This window comes from Acanthochromis polyacanthus, chromosome 17 (genome assembly GCF_021347895.1).
Source record: "Acanthochromis polyacanthus isolate Apoly-LR-REF ecotype Palm Island chromosome 17, KAUST_Apoly_ChrSc, whole genome shotgun sequence".
Lineage (NCBI taxonomy): Eukaryota > Metazoa > Chordata > Actinopteri > Pomacentridae > Acanthochromis > Acanthochromis polyacanthus.
The window spans coordinates 4,247,888-4,265,068 of NC_067129.1; the positions used below are offsets into that span (position 1 = coordinate 4,247,888).

General features: G+C 40.1%; 2 protein-coding genes across 9 annotated transcripts in view; one reads left to right on the top strand and one right to left on the bottom strand.

Annotated features, from left to right (window-relative positions):
* Positions 1-4,518: 4,518 nt before the first annotated feature.
* Positions 4,519-9,696, top strand: skp1 (S-phase kinase-associated protein 1). 2 transcript variants are annotated; one of them, XM_022190930.2, is made up of 6 exons: positions 4,519-4,676; positions 5,309-5,408; positions 5,489-5,562; positions 6,306-6,449; positions 8,743-8,883; positions 8,971-9,696. In XM_022190930.2, exons 2-6 carry the CDS (start codon positions 5,312-5,314, stop codon positions 9,004-9,006), a joined length of 492 nt encoding a protein of 163 aa, XP_022046622.1. In that variant the 5' UTR covers positions 4,519-4,676; positions 5,309-5,311; the 3' UTR covers positions 9,007-9,696. The 2 variants fall into 2 exon arrangements, with proteins under 2 accessions (XP_022046622.1, XP_022046621.1); XM_022190929.2 differs by having other exon boundaries at positions 4,519-4,672.
* tcf7 (transcription factor 7) overlaps positions 9,341-17,181 on the bottom strand; it is a 102,523-nt gene continuing 94,682 nt past the window's right edge. For 4 of the 7 annotated variants that reach the window (XM_022190924.2, XM_022190923.2, XM_051937327.1 and 1 more), the window contains 2 exons: positions 16,830-16,902; positions 9,341-11,747 (listed from right to left, as the gene is read on the bottom strand). In XM_022190924.2, coding sequence (XP_022046616.1) covers positions 11,339-11,747; positions 16,830-16,902 — 482 coding nt within the window. In that variant the 3' untranslated portion in view covers positions 9,341-11,338. Of the gene's footprint in view, positions 11,772-16,829; positions 16,903-17,181 lie in introns of all 7 variants that reach the window. The other 3 variants (XM_051937328.1, XM_051937329.1, XM_051937330.1) reach the window with 3 other exon arrangements.

The window sequence follows — 17,181 nt, forward strand, 5'->3', positions numbered from 1 at the left end:
AGGGATGCTGGTTAAAGACCTGCTCTTCTAGTCGTCTTCCTTCTAGTCGCTGCAAAAAATCACTCCATCCTTGCCGACTTCAACACCTCTTCATGACAAGTTCTTCTGCCTCCGACCTAGTGGAAACTCAAGAAACTCGGGAAACCTGTCGAGACTCGGATTTTCGAAAAACTCGTCGGGCGGGGGAAGGTGTGGTGGGCAGTGGGGGAGGTGGGGGGGTAGAAGGGGGGAGGCCGCCACCCACCTCCCTGCCTACTCTCTGCCCTGACTCCACCCAGACTCCTCCTTGGCTCCACCCATGTCATCACTTGGAAACTACGATGTCAAAGGGACGACGAATTTCTGTCATTTTGTCTGATTTGTAGCTCAGTGGGTTAGGGGTATACCTATAGAGCTGCAGGTTGCTGGTTCAAAACTAGACTCTTCTTAAATGTTTTGAAAAACTTAGACAAAGAAAGAAAAATACCAGTGGTGGGCCTTGAACCTGCTACCTTCTACTTAGCAGGTCTCTCTTCTTTCCCCCTGAGCTACTTGCTCAGATATTAGTTTTTCTCTTTTTTTGTGTATTTATCATCGATTTTTTTGTCGTTTCCGAGTTTTTTTTAACTCGAGTCTCGACTTGACTGTTTTTCTCAGGAGGTTGGACTTCAGTCTTTGTGCTGGAGGGTTGAACCCTCAGTTCCAAGACTTTCCAAAGCCTCCAGACCTCCCGAGTCCTCAGGACCTGAGCTTTCACACAATCTGAGGGCTGAAATTTTCTAAGTCCCACAGCAGATGTCTGTTAGTTTGAACTTTGAGACAGTCTGAGGGCTGATATCTTCTAAGTTCCTGATTAGTTCACTGTTAGTTTGAACCTTTAGACAGTCTGAGGGCTGAAGTTTAAGAAGTTCCTCAGTATATGTCTGTTAGTTTGAACTTTGTGGTTAACAGAAGTCTTGAAACTTGTGACCATGACTCTTGATTTCACATTTAGACCATCCATCTGAGTTCTTCTCAGACCTTCACCTGTGGGTTCTTCAGAAATCCTGAACAAATTTTGATTCTCTTCACTAAACAGTAAAGTTTGTGGAGATCAGAAGGTAACATTAGTTTGATCAATCCCTTCAACTACTAGTAGACTTTATCTGGAAAGGAGTTTTCTGAAATGAGCTCTTAGTAAATCTGTCCACAATCAAACCAAGAACATAGAAAGAGGGACTGTTTGAAGAAACATTCCCTCTTTCTATGTCGTTTTATCGTCTCTTCTGTTTAATTTGATCTTCTAGAGTCTAACTGGTGTCTTTTCAAATGTTTTGTCTTTAGTTTGATTCTTCTGAAATGTTTAGTTTTGCTCTTTTCTCACCTTTTATTCTTTTCTAATGTCTGATTTGATTTTGAAATGTTTTGTCTTTTTAATGTTTAATTTTTGTTTTTTCAAATGTTTTATCGGCTTGTTTGAAAAACTTCCTTTTCTTTTCCAGTATTTAATTTTTAGATTAAATCTTTAAAGTTTTTTTTAACCACCTTTTAACATTTAATTTTCTTTTTAAATCCTTCATTCTATTTTCTGTTTAATTCCTATTTAAAGTTGTATTGTCTTTAAGATAAAATTTTCTAATTAAACATTTAATAAAAAAATTTTATTAAATGTTTTGTATTTTTTTAAATGTTTAATATTCTTCTTGTTTAATTGTATTTTTTAAATGTTAATGTAAAATATTTCATCTTTAATGTTTAATATTTGTCTAAAAAAATTTGCTTAATTTCATAATCACATATTTTATATCTTGTTTATCTAATTATTTTGTCTGTTTAATATTATTTAATTGTATTAATGTTTAATTTTCTTTTTTAAAGTTTTATTGTATTAAATGTTTTTCCTTTGACTTAATTGCTGTTTTTAATGCAGTTTATTTCTTTAATCTTTTTTTCTGTCAAGATTTTATCTCCAACCTTAAAAATGAAACAAACCCTTAAATCACAATAAAAATTCTTCTGTTGTCACAATCATGAGTTAGTCAGTTATTCAGTTTATCAATTCAACTTTATTTGTTTAGAACAGGGGTGTCAAACTCATTTCCTGGAGGTCCACTATCCTGCATGTTTTAGAGGTTTCCCTCTTCCAGCACACCTGATTCAAATGATCAGCTTATCATCAAGCTCAGCAGAAGCCTGATAACAAGCCTGATCATTTGAATCAGGTGTGCTGGAAGAGGGAAACATCTAAAACATGCAGGACAGTGGACCTCCAGGAAATGAGTTTGACACCCCTGGTTTAGAACCTTTCAAACAGATGACAAAACTACACAAGCAAACAGAAGAAAAAAAAAAACACAAACTATGATTAAAACTCAAAAACATACTTAAAAAAGATTAAACATGGTAATTTAATATGTTGTGTTCAGGGGATGGAGGGAGTTTATTGAAGTCTTCTTGGGCTCACACAGTAAATCGTTTAAAATAGAAACTTGATATTCAGTCTAAGGAAACTGCAGAGTGACAGAAGAACAGACAATATCTCCTGTTTTCTCCTTTAATGAGTCGACTCTTCTGGTGCTTTCAGACCAAAGAACTACAGACTCTTCACAACCTGCTCAAACTCTTGGTACAGGATCTCACCACACGGGTCAAGAAGGTTTCCTTCTCATTTCTACTCTGAAGCTCACCACCTCCTGCTCAAACTGCTGACAAATGTTTGTGCTGCTCTAAAGTCTGGTCTCCAGAACTTCCTAAAAACTCTCAAAGTCTCTTCTGCTGCAGGTTGCTTCGGAGAACTGTTCCAGAAAACCTCACTAAACACATGGAGGGGCCTCAAGATAGTCGTCCAAATGAAACCATACAAAAACCAAACTAGCACAACCCAAACGCTAAAGTCTCCTGCAGCCTAACAGAGAAGCTCTTTAAACAGAGAATCAGGACAGGAACTCTTACCTTCTGGACAACCAACGTTCGTTCACAAACAAGAATCCAGAATGTGTCTGACCAAAAACCTCTAAAGACTCACTACAGTCAAGATAAAGACACAACTCAGCTGCACCAAATCCACTAATCACTGCACACATTAGCACCATGTGCTAACTGTGGCTAAAGAACCACATTTACCAAGACAACTATCCAGTACAAAGCCCTAAAACACACCAAGAAACACATTAAAGAGGATTTTACTGCTGGAAGCTGCAAGCCAACGCCTAAAGAACAAACTAAAGCAACAGAACCAAACCCAGTTCAGTGAAGAGAAGCAGAGGAAATGTTTGACTGCAGACATAAAGCAGGAAGACACTGAGCTGCTCAGGTGTTCCTGATAACACCAAGCAGCCACCTGGACAGCCAATAGGAACACAGCTTACTGGAAGTCCAGAGGGCTGGCTTAGTGAAGGAAATATAGTTTAAAGTCGGAGCAGAAAGTTAACAAAAAAAGTTGAAAACCACCTTCTGATCCCTGAAATATCTTGAGTTTTCACACATAGAACACCTGAACATGTCAAACTGGTTCCATAGTAGAACCTTCACTGTAAAAACGACATAGCATGGTGTGTTGCTCACAAAACATTATGACCAGCTGTCTGGAGTCGCCGAGGCGTGACACAAAAACAGGACACTGCTGAAAATCCAATTGCCAGATAAAAACACGCATCATGACAGCATAATAATATTACTTTACTGTCTCTAAATTATTTCCAATATTCCTTCCTGCATTTTAAAATATTTTTTTCATCTGTACTTATTTTTAGTATCTTTTTGTTATAAAATTATTTTCTGAGCAATATAATAATTTCCTGTGTATATAGTTATATAATTATATTTCTTTTGTGTGCAATTTTTTTAATCATGTGTAATATAACTACTGTCTCTGAATTATTTCTAGTATTCCTTCCTGCTTTTTTTTGTCAGTACTTATTTTTATTTTCAGTATTTTTTTGTAATAAAATTATTTTCTGAGCAATTTATTAATTTCTTGTGCAATATTTCCTTTTTTGTGCAATATTTATTATCACGTGTAATATTGTTTTACTATCTCAGAAATATTTCCAGTATTCCTTCCTGCTTTTTTAAAAATCTTTATTTGTATTTTTTTTATCTGCACTCATTTTTAGCATCTTATTTTTTTGTCATAAAATTATATTCTGAGCACTATATTAATTTTCTGTGCAATATTTCCTTTTTGTGCAATATTTATTATCACGTGCAATATCATTTTACAATCTCGGAATTATTTCCAGTATTACTTCCTGCTTTTTTCTAAAAAAAAAAAAAAAATTATCTGTACTAATTTTTACTTTTAGTCTCTCTCTCTCTCTCTCTGTTTTTTTTTTTGTTTTTTTGTTATGGAATTATTTTCTGAGCAATATCTGGTATAATAATTTCCGCTGAGGTTAAAAAAGTTTATCTTAAATTGTTTTGAAAAATCAAAACGTGCCCAGAAAAAAGCTACCGCACTGCTACATTAGATGTGAATATCTTGAATTTGACGTGATGGGACTAGTTTGAATAAAATCTGTTAGACATTCATGAAAAGCAGCCTTCATTCGGTCTCCTCCTCTTTCCTTTGGCGTCCTACAAAAACCCGTCAGCCTCCGGGCGGCAGATCAACACCACCGGGTTCATACAGACACTTCTAGCCGCCGTCGGGACCTGCTGTTGACTACAGAGGAAACTCACCTCTGGATCTGCGATTTCCAAAAAAACATTTACGGTGGGTACGTTCACACAAAGCCAGTGTACCCTTTCTTTATTTATCTTGTTTACTCGTTTTCATCATTTGTTCGAATAGCCTCCATGTTGTTGCTAAGAGGCCTCGCTGACATCGCAAGGCGCTAACGTTTATGCTAGCATTGTGCATGGTAATGCTAGCTGCCCGGTTAGCTCTCTGTTTAACCTACATTCTGTGGCTGTTTTATTTATAAATAAATAATCATTTATTACGCGTTTGATTACTAACGAGCATTCCGTTTAGTTAGTTGTCCATCAGCAGGCGAGCTAAGTGGCTAGCATTGCCGTCGTTTAGGTAGCTAAATGTATCGTTGGCTAGCTTGTGGCTAACGTTCTCTGTTTAGCTGTTTCTGCTAACAACAACGCTGGTGAAGCTGACGTTAACTTCTGTTTATATTCGTATAAGGTTTGTAGAGGCACACCATTTCTGTTGTGAATTGTTTAACTGACAAGGTGTCCGCTAACCATCACGTCTGTATTAGCTAATGTTAGCTAATTATAGCCACTCGACGTTTAACAACAAGTTTCCGCAGTTAACGTCAGCTTGTTTAATTACGCCGTGTTCAGGTGTGAGGCAACTTGTTAATGTGTGTTTTATAATCTGTTCTTCTGTTCACAGATAATGCCTACGATTAAACTACAAAGCTCTGATGGGGAAATCTTCGAGGTGGACGTTGAGATAGCCAAACAGTCTGTCACAATCAAAACCATGTTAGAAGGTATAGCTTTTGTGACCCTGACATTTTCATATATTGTTATACTACAGAGTGATATGTAATGGTCATTGATTCTTTGACAGATTTGGGCATGGATGATGAAGGAGACGATGACCCAGTTCCTCTCCCGAATGTCAATGCAGCCATCCTCAAAAAGGTAAAGAACATAAAAACACACGCCATACCACAAATGTGCACTAAAATTAACAGGGAGTTTTGCTTTTGTGGTTTGAAGGCAAAGGTCACTTCTGCTATTTTACATTTAAGTAGGGTTTCAATTGTTTTAATAGTCTACAGTTACTGATTTAAACAAGGTGGACAAAATATTTAAGATGCATCTTAATTTCTTCTGAATCTGAGCAATATGACAGCTATGAGGTGGGCCTAAAACTGCCAGGTATATATGCTGTTTGTATCTTTATCAGTCGTGCTGATGTACATGCCGTTTGTCTCATTTTGCCTTTGCCTGTGACGCTTTTGTTTTTGCCAGCAAACCAACTAACCACATTTACGGGAGCAGAGAAATGTGATGGTCTGTCTGTTTGATTTTTTTTTTCCCTCCCTTCTGCAAGCTCATTCTTGAGTTTCAGACGTAGAGTTATTAAAACAAAACTCTTCTGCTTACAGGATGATTTTTAACCTATGCTGATCAGTCCTAATTTGCAAAAATAGTCTGAGGAAAGCACTTGAAGAGCTGAGTCCTCTGCCAAATTTGGACTGATAGTTTCTGCAATCAGGCTGATAGAAATGCAAATAAACAAGCAGACAGACAAACAAATGACTCAGCAAACACAGGCTTTAAATACGGTGTTTAGACCTTGGGACAGTTTTATGAACAGGGCTGATGGACGCCGTTAATGTTTTGGTTGCTTTGTTAAAGCTGTGTGTGTTTTGCCTCAGGTGATTCAGTGGTGCACCCATCACAAAGATGACCCTCCTCCACCTGAAGACGACGAGAACAAGGAGAAGAGGACAGATGACATTCCTGTATGGGACCAGGAGTTCCTCAAAGTGGACCAGGGCACCTTGTTTGAACTCATTCTGGTAAATACACTTTACAGATCGTTCCGTTTACTGACCATCTTGAGTTCGTTGGACGTGGATGTTAACCAGAAATGTATTTATATTCCAGATCTCATCTCACACCTAAACTTCAGACTTAGACAGACTTTATTAATCCACAGAGGGAAATCCTGTTGTTACAGCAGCTGGATATTTATATTATTGGTAGAAGGATGCTGAGTTTCCCACTGCCAGGCAGGAGGCCTAGAGGAAAACCAATGAGGAGGTTTTTGGATGTGGTTAAAGAGGAGATGAAGGTAGTTGGTGTGAGAGAAGAAGATGCAGCAGACGGGGTTAGATGGAGGCAATTGATTCACTGTGGCGACCCCTGAATGGAAAAGCCGAAAGGAATAGAAGAAGAAAAGGTTAATGTTGATACAGACCAGAGTTCTCCTTAGAATGGAGGTTTTTAAAATTTAGTATCAAATTTGTTTCCCTAAAAATGCACACAGGAGAATGGTGTTTCCTAAACAGAAAAAAAACAAACTCTATTCGTTTCAGTTGTTTTTCATGTTATTCTGTTTTTGTCTGTGAAAAAACTGACAGTTTGCAACGTTTACATACTTGCATATTCATATTTTAATGATGTTTTAGTTTAATAAACAAGCCTCAGTGCTGTGTTGAAACGTGAACAGCCGTTTAATAAACAGTACAGCGATATCAAGAGTTTTTCTTAGTGTGGTGTAACAGACAGAGGCTCTGACAAATTAAAGCTTACTGTTACTCAGTTTGAAGCCACGTCCTTTCAGGTCAGTCTTGCTGATGTTAATCTACATACATTATTTGTATGTTTTGTAGCTGGTAGAATTGGTTTCAAAAATGTCCCGTACACTTGAACTCTCTCTGGAGTCCCGATCCAAAGTGAACCAGCAGGTTGTGGGTTGTGTACGATTACATGAGAGGTCTGTTTCCTCTGGTGCTGTGCTTTCCTGGACTCTTGTTTATTTCACTGAGGTGGTTTCATTTGGTTAACAGAGATAAATGTTGCTTAGCAACAGCTGGAAGATTGGTGGTTTGGGCTGCTGCTGTACTAGAGGCAGGGATTTGGATGGTTTTACTTTGAGGTTGACCAGGCCCAGCATATGGACGGGAACCAAAGCAGTGCTCAGGAGGGATTGGGGAATGGGTGTTGGTGCTTCTGGGACGTGAAACACAAGTCGTCATGTCAGTAACTTGAGTTAATTGGCCCCCCTCTGGCTGTGTGAATGTGTTTACAAGCACAAGACTGGAGGATGCTGGAGAGGTGGGGCTTTTAGAGAAGCTCTGCACGTGCTCCTGTGTACAAGAGTTTCAGTGACCAGCAAGGTGATGTTTGGAAGGTTAGTTTGGTGCTGCTGGTTATGAGTTTACTGGAACACAGCGGGAGTTGGTGTTTTGTTTTCTGTGTTTAGTCTCAGAAATAGAGCTGGGAGTTAAAAATCACAGTTCAGTGCTTTAACCACTGTGGGCTCAATGGGAAATCCTGCACCTCTATAGAAAGGGAACAAAAAGCTAGAAGTAGAGGAAGCTCATCCTTTGTACAGTGAGTTACAGAAAACAAAAGTAGATTTTCCTTGATGACTTATTTTAGAAAAATGGAAAAAGCTGAAATCAGCATATAGAACTGTAGTTTCCATGTGCCCACAGGTGTTCCTAATACTGAAAACAATATTTATCTACTTAGTTTCCATACTTGTGTCGTGTCTGTTCAACAGAAAAGCTCCTGATATTTTGGGACAGTAATCTGTTAAGGTCTTCATGAGTGTTCACCAACTTCTAGTCTGCAGATTTCATATTTTAAACGACATTTTGTTTTGGAAAAAGATGTCGCAAATTATCACAAAATATTTCCAGAGGAAGTTTACAGACAATAATGTAATTATAAATAGAAATACACACAGGAAAATCTATCTCCAGTTGATTTCAGTCGTAAACATGCGTTGACGTGAATCGTGGATGTTATTTCTTGTGGCTGTTGATGTCAGTCACATGACGGATCATTTGAATTTGGCCTGATAGCCGCCACAACCTAACACATGTAAATGCACTTTCCTGGTTATTATGATGTAACATGAACTATGAATTTCTGTTAACCTGCAGAAAACATAAAATGATTGTCTAACTTTCCAGAGATGTCGTGTTTGGATCAATATACTTTCCTTGTCGCCTCCTAAAAGAACCCTGAATAACAAAGAGAGTCCCTAAAATGGATGTTGATATTCTTTTTACTGCTACTAAGGTGCCAGTCAGTCCTTCCTCCGCTACTCTTCACGTCTCTGTTGTTCTTTCTGTTCAGGCCGCCAACTATTTGGACATCAAAGGTCTGTTAGATGTCACCTGCAAGACAGTGGCCAACATGATCAAAGGCAAAACCCCGGAGGAGATCAGGAAGACTTTCAACATCAAAAATGATTTCACAGAGGAGGAGGAAGCCCAGGTGCTTATTCCACGCCGTCACCTGCCAGGAAATAAACATCTTGTTACCGCATCGCTTCAAAAACTCATCTGTCCTCTTTGTCTGCAGGTACGCAAAGAGAACCAGTGGTGTGAAGAGAAGTAAAAGGGGAAGATCCTGCCAACACTACCACACTGAAAAAGGATTGTCCCTGCTAACTGGTTGCACTGGCGTTTGTTCATACTTGTTAATATTTACATTTAGTATATTTAGAGCCCCCCCCCCTCACTGCCCCTTCAGTTCTGTATACCAATAATAGCATGACCATCTTAACTTGCCTGTGTGGTGTCATTAATTTAAAACTAAGAAGCTCGTTTCTGTTTCCACACACTCCTGTTGTGTATCGACATGAAAACAAACAGTCCTGGTTTCACGGCTTCGCGCTCTTAAACATTCAAGGACGGTCCTTTCAGATTTTCCCAGTTACTAATTGCGCTAGTTGTTTTTTTTTTTTTACTGGACATGTTTTTCTTTTAGGGTAAATTGAATAAATAAAATGGCTTTTTTGACAATGGAAAATGAGGGTGAATATTTTATTTTTGCTCTGTAAATGTATCCGTTTTGTGAAACCATGTTAAGAGGAGCGCTTTATAGGAAAAGTGAAGTATGAGGTAGTTTTTTGGTTTTTTTGCATAATGTTCCTTGGACTCGAAGTACTTGTGTGTTTGTCACACAGCATTGGGTGACTCGTTCCTAATTCATGTTGTATTGAATAGGAAAGCTGTCAGATGAGCTCTGATGCTGGTTTTCGGGATGGTCGAACATTGAAGGAGTGAATAAAACCTGTTAAATGGATGCTGTCTGGCCTTTTTGTGTTGACGCTTCCAGCCTTTTTTTAAGCTAATTGTGTCACAGCTCCGGCAGACACGGACGAGATATTCAAAACACTTTATTACATCAAACAAAAAAAGAACACAAGTCATACATCAGAGGCGTTTAAAAAATACAAAAGGACATCGCTGAGGTGTTTCCGCTACCGACCTGAACATCCTCAAATCAAAAGATTTCTAGCACAAGAGCGCTCTCTGCTGGAGGAAAACACAACTTGCTGTACAAAAAGCTCAACCTACACTTTGACCACAGAGTTGTAAGCCGAGTTCGAAGCTGCGAGCAGAGCGGTAAATGAAAGCCTTTATCTTTTTTTCTTTTCTGATTTAAAATGTCTGTCACATGCACCGACTGAGAAACACAAGATATAGTTTGAACGCTGCTGCAGTAACACTTGACATGAAAAAAAAAAAGACAAACACAAAATGTATTGCTTTAAGAAATGGTAGAAACTAAAACAAGCTTTTTTTGGTCATTAACTGTTTTGTTTTTTTACATAAAAACATAGAAAAGTTTAATTATAAAACTTTACAACACAATGCAATATAATAGTACCCATTTGGTCTCAGATTAGTTTGTGGAGCGGAAAAATGTAAAACAGCCAAGAGACTTTTTCTTCTTTAAAATAAAACAAAATAAAAAAAAAACTCTTCTCTGAAGGTTTTCCCCACCAGCAAAACATCTGACCTTAAAAATGAAACAAAAAATACCAAAAAACACAACGAAACGGACGATGAAGCCAGAGATGAAGAGCCTGAAAGTGCCTAAAAGAAGTAACTTGAGAATTTTCGCTGTAAAAATCTTTATTTTTTTGTTGTCAAAGAAGCTGCACATGTAGGTATAAATGTTTAAAAACTGAAAGTGAAGTCAGACTGTTGGCCGGATAAAAAAAGAAGAAGGGAATGGTGTCTCCTGGGATGTGAGGTTCTGCTGGTCAGGCTGGGTGCTCGTTGGTCTCTGCTCCCCTTTCATGGTTTTTAATGGACGTGATGCGATGTGAAAATGGCAGCCTGAGAGTGATATGAAAAGGAGAAGGAGGGTGTCTTTTTGTAAATATGGACTCTTGATAGTCTTGATTTTTCATTAAGAGCTTATTTGCCAAACAGTTGATTGTCACGGAAGTTGAAAAAACAAAAAAAAAGCATCAAATTGCTGTTGAGTTCTTTGTAAAACTACTCAGAGGCAGAGCTGTCCACCAGGCAAAAGTAATCATGTTGGCTCAGTTTAACTGCAGCAGATGGAGCCAAAGAACCACAGATTTTTAAAGACATTTTCTTCTTGGGCTCCGCTTGGTTTTGCCTCTGTGGAAGCAGGACTGTGTGCTCTTTGAGTTCAGAGGTTGGATCCTCAGATTTGTGACAAAATGAAACAAAACTGAGCCAAAGTGGGAAAACGTGCCAACCTTTTAGAATTAAACACCAATCTAGGAAATGTGTGAATTTAATGAGGACTTTTAATGTGCAGAACTACAGACTTTGGAGAATCCAGCCTCTGAACTGAGACACGACAGCCTCTTTTATCAAAAATAAGAAGCCTGCTGTGAGTGAGGTGGTGATCTTCACGGCTCTGGAGGAGGCGGAGGTGAGCTGGGGGAGGATGTGAACATTGATCACTGAGTCTCTGATAGCACTTTGAGGGAGAGTCCTGCAGCCTTGGCGGCCGACAGCGCCGTGGAGCTGCCGTTATTCTGCCTGCCGGACAGTTCCAGGTGTGTGTGGGCCGGTTTGGCGGCCGGCTGACGGAGGTCGCCGCGCTTGCTGGCGGCGGACTGCTCCGGGGGTAAGCGTGTTGCGTGTGAGCGCGGCGTGTGCGGGGACAGGGAGAGGCATGTTGGGGGGGTGGTGGACAGCGGCGGGGAGCAGCCTGGGGAGGGAGGCCGCTGGTAGAGGAGGCGGTGGTGATGATGGTGGTGGCGGGAGGGAGACGGGGACGGGGGAGAGTCTATAGCACTTAGATCTGAAGAAGTTGGGCTGGGGCAGCCTCCTCCTTGAAGGTAGCGAATGCACTTCTTTTTCCTCCTAGGAACAGTCAGAGAGAGTTATCTGTGAATAAAGTGTGGATGGTAAACGTCAGCGGGCTTCAGTGGAGATGCAGCATTCACAGTGAGGTACATGAACACAAATGATCACAGTGAACAACAGACGAGGATTAGTGGCTCTGTGTGCAGCTGGATGTGAATGAAACCATCGACAAAACACCACAGATCCATTCATCCGCCTGTAGCCTCATTAATCTAGTTTGTTAGTAAAAAAAATCACGACAAACTGTTGGGTTGTTCCTCTAAGATCACCTGGGGGCTTCTGCTGACCATCTCAGATTTGCTTAAAACTTTCTTTTGGTCATATTTAAAATGCTACCTGTGAAATTTTAGCTTCACATTTCAAATACTTTTTAGATAAAATGACCCACTTTCAGCGCGGTTTGTTCTCACATTTAAATTTGAGGCTGTTTAAACAACAATATGTGAGAAACTGTTCACTGTTATGTCTCATCATCTCGTTAATTCAGAATATCAGATATGTAGATTAAATAATCTTTGATTGTGGCCGAGTTGACACGTTGGGGAAAAACAAAGGAGCAGACGTGGAAAGTCCCATCTTTGAGCACGTTAATAAAAAAACTCTGAAAAAGCAGAAGTCATCTGGTGATGTTATCTGAACCACGTGTAGCTGCAGATAAAAAAAAACAAAAAAACAAATAGAATAGTTTGGGGTTTTTCTAGTTGTGTCACAAAAATGAACATATTCATAATGTAACAGAAGTTCTGCAGTTTACATTTATTTATTTTTTTTAAAAAAAGGCAGTTTTCATTGTTCATTGAAATTTGTGGCACAAACAGCCTCAAATTTTAACTCTGCAATTTTTTACAACAATTATATTTAAAGCTAAAATGTAAAAACGATCTAAAAATATCTGTATTTTATGCTTTGCAAGCAAATCAGAGATGGTTGAGCAGACATTTTCCTGATAATGTGACGATTCCAAATGGAACAATCCTGCTCTTGTGCAAGTTTTAAAAAAAAAAAAAGTGTAAGAATTGTAAAGTCTGACTGAAATGTTAGCTGCTGATGAAGCTGTTCAATCCTGCTTATAGTCTTCACATAAAGCTAAGCTAACTGCTTCTCGGCTCTTGTTTTACAGGAAATGCAGACAAAGAATTGTACCGATCATTTAGGACTAATTTCATGTCATTCTGGACTAATTTTCTGTAATTATGGATCATTTTCAAGTCATTTTGAACAATTTTCAAGACATTTTGGACAATTTTCTTGTCATTTTCAGCAAGTTTTATGCCAGCTTGGATCTTTTCTCATCATTTTGGATCATTTTTGTGACAAATTTCATGTCATTCTGGACTAATTTTCTATAAGTACGGATCATTTTCAAGTCATTCTGGACGAGTCAATACATAATTGCAGGACTTTTTGTAACATAGTTGACATTTTAGTGATATCCAGTCATTTTTTAATTAATAAGTGATTGTTTCCATAATAAATAATGATTGAATTTTGTAAAAATATGATCATAATGAACATATATATTTTTTTACTTTTAATAAAAATCTATGCAAGATCTATCCCATGGACTTCAAAAGTCCCTCAATTACATATTGACCCAGGGGACACCACTCAGCTTTGGGACTATTATTAGAACTTTTAGTATTACTTGGTGAAACAGCCTCGGAGAGTCGAAAGTGTCTCGAAACTTAAGAACCACAAAAGCAGTAATTTTTGCACAACGATTATTAAGCGGTCTGGTGTTTCAGTTTTCACTCCATTTCCACTTTTCTTCCTTTCCAACCCAAACACGGTGCATGTGTCTGCAGCCTGCTGGGCTTTGTGAGGTGTTGGACTTAAAAGCGGACTTGTGTACCGCTGAGCGCAGCATCAAAGCAGTTAACAGGATCCCATGATCATTACCAGAATATGATATGAGTCACCAGGTTCAACCGCAAGGAAAGGCGCTGGGCCATATTTAGAGAGAGAGAGAGGAGGGAGGGAGGGAGGGAGGAAGAGTGCAATAGAAAGTGATTTCTAAATGTCAGAGTTCACCATCAAAAGGCGCCTGCTACCACATCGCATGAACAGAGAAAGTTGAAAGCAGATGGGCATGAGAACGCCATCGAAATGCAAAGCTGCAGGAGAGAGAGAGAGAGTGTGTGTGTGCTGAGCTGTGGTGATAAGGATTTGCTCTAACCGCATTCAGCCCCCTTTGTTCTCTCAAAGCGAAACACACACAAACACAGTCAGATTTCCATGACGTGATGGTGGGGAAGACGACGGGGTTGCTACAGGGCTGCGGCGCTACAAGCTCTTTCTGCAGAACCGCACAGATTCCCGAGTCCTGCAGCGACCGTCGTCTACTGTAAATCCCGCTGTGACTGAAACAGAGCCGTCTGAGGCGGCGACGGGCTGCATCTCACGATTTACGCTGCACTGGTACCATTTTTCTGCTTTAAAGGAAACCGAGACGGCGGTAATTTGGAGGAAAAAGGTCAAGAAAGAACACTTGGATCAGTGCTGCAGCTGGAAATGAGCCGCAGATAAATAAAATCTAACTAGCAGAGGTGTTTGATCATTAAACCAGGTTTCTGTTGTACTTGAAAAATATCACCTGGATCAGACTAATCCGGCTGCACAGCGGGAGAACTGGGAAATTCCCAGGTTTAGGTAAGATGGTGGCAAACATGATCTAATAACAAACTGTGCTACTGAATTAGACTAAAGCTTTCCCTAAAAAGCAGAAATACGTGAAAGTGTGTTCATTTTTAAGAAACTGGTGGTAATGTGTGATAATTATGTGAAGAAGACTGTCTAATAAGTTGCACTAACTCTGTTAGGAGTTGCAAGAAACACAGTCAAAGGAGTGGAATTCAGACAAATATTCCAGTGCTGCTTTTTAATATCATTCCACTCATTTGTAGACATGTTTACCAGCTAACTGCCCTGTTTTATTGAGTGGTATCCCCCTTTAAACTTATTAGCTTTAGCAGTAAAACAGCAGCACTGAACTCCAACCACCTTTGATCTTAAAGCTGAGAACAGATGATGGAGCAGGAGGATAGAAGTCAGTTAATTATTAAATGCATCCTCTTTATAATCTACTGACTAAAAGAAGACTATATGGCAGATATAGTTTTGTTACTGCTCTTTTATTTCTTGGGAAAATGATGTGTCTTTCATCTACATCACTTTAACGTCTAATTCCCATTTTCTGCAGCTTTAGTCATGGAAAAATGACTAGCCTACCCTTGATATCTTCATCTTCTTGTTCATTTTAATGCCTGGTACAACTAAAGGTACTTTTTTTTGGAGAAATATAAAGATAACAACAAAAATAGCTCATAAAAGTTTAATTTAAGAACTGATATCTAGACATTTCCCATGGTTTTCTTGATAATAACCAAAATCCCTTCAGTTCTTCCGTCAGTAGCTATGTCATTGTTCTGTCAAAAACAGCTTTTAGGCATTCCATGTTTTCTTTTCTGTCTGTTTTAGTCATGATAGATACAGGAGTTAGTACTTGATTGCATGACTATTGTTTCTGATGACTGCAGCCATGCGTCTTGGCATGCTCTCCACCAGCTTCTGACGTTGTCACAGCAGTGACAGCAGAATAACTGGTACCAGTGCGGCGTAAATCATGAGACGCTGCTTTGTTTTTGGATTTGTGGTTCTACATTTTGCGACTGATAGTTTTCCACAGGTTTTCAGTTGGATTTAGATCTGATGATTGAGCAGCCAAGGCATGGTTCCAGTGTTCTGGTTCTCCAGGCTTTAACTGATCTTGCCGTGTGGTAAGGAGCATTGTCTTGTTGGAAAATCCAGTCATTGGAGGCAGGAAGGAGTTTTCCAGCTGATGGAAGAAGACTGTTTTCAAGCGGAGCCCCAAACATGACCTGGTTCATTTGCCCTGATCCACCCAAACTGAAACTACCCCAGATGGTCTCTGATCCACCCCCATGTTTTACTGTAGGGGCAGACAGTCTGGTTTGGAGCTTCTCCATGCTTCCTCCTAACCAGTAAGTTGTCTGGAGTGAACATCAACTGAAAACTGGATTCATCCCTGAAGAGAACCTTAGCCCAATCATCAACAGTCCAATCCTTGTGATCCCAGCAAAGAGTAACCGGGCTTTCCTCTGCCTTTCCTTGATGAAGGGCTTCTTCCTGACGTGTGACTTCAGACCAGCTTCAACAAGCCGGTTTCCAACTGTCCTTGCCGAGCAAGTCCCATTTCTGCACAGAGCCCACTCATTTTAAGGTTCCTGGAGGTCTGAGGACGATTCCTGACAGGAACAGATGAGTGACCGTCATCTGGTGGTAGAAAGACGTTTCCTGACCAGCTAGCAGTTTGGTAGAACCCTGTTGGGCTTGTTTTTTCTTGGTGTAATGAACGGCTGTCTTGGAGATCTTCAGTTTTTTTTCACTACCAGTCTCTCACTCATGCCAGTTTCCAGCGGTCTGCCTTTGTGGCTTCACATAATTATTTAGATTTAGGCGTTATGTGAGAGCTGACAGCTTCTGCGCTGTGCTACGGCTTGAATGTCGGCAGGAAACCACTCTAGATCTTTACATGTGCAGTGCTGCTTATGACATGAAATGACCTCTTCTTTACCCTGGGAATACAATGAAGCTGAAGCATGCCAAATAGGACATAAAGTATGGAATCAGCTGCAATTTTTGTCATGTTCATTGTATTCTTCAGGTAATGTACCTGAAGTGGTACCAGGCATTGAAATGAACAAGAAACTGAAGAAAACAAGGGCGGTCTAATCATTTTTTCCACGACTTTATGTATTTATGGATGTAATGCTTTGATTTGCAGAGCAGCAGGTTAGTGACAGACGGCATGCAGAGCTCAGGCTGGATTTTCAGACGTTCTTTAGAGGCGGAGCTGGTCCTGAGGCAGCTGGGTGGAGTTAAGGCTGAAGGTGATCTGACTGAGATGTGAACAGCTACCTCCAGGGCAGCTCAGCCTCTGAGAAACGACAGCCTGAAGCGATGCGGCGACGGCTGAAATGGGAGGAGAGATGAGAGGGGAGGAGTCGGTTGAGCAGCAGCAGTGCGATGCTGTGGAGTGGGTGGATGCTGGGTACACACCTGCAAGGACCGCACCAGTCCGTTTGTTGGTTGAGGCCGAAGCGAGCCCGGCATTTCTTAGGAGAGCCCGGGTCTGAGCACAACGCACAGCATGCACAAAAAACAGGAGGGAGGAGAAGCAGAAACACAGCAGAGGAAGAGGGAGAAGGGTTAGAGGGCGAGGACACATCCAGAAGACGGGAGGAGAGAGAAAGAAGAGCTCGTCAGGGCAGGAAGAGAAGCACCAAAACTGTTAGTAGATGGTTACAGCACAACGCAGCATCAACAACCAGCAGGATAACCACCAGCACAGCAACAAGTTAAGACATACAGAGAGAAGGCAGCCGTGCTGTGACACTCTGTTAGTAAAACA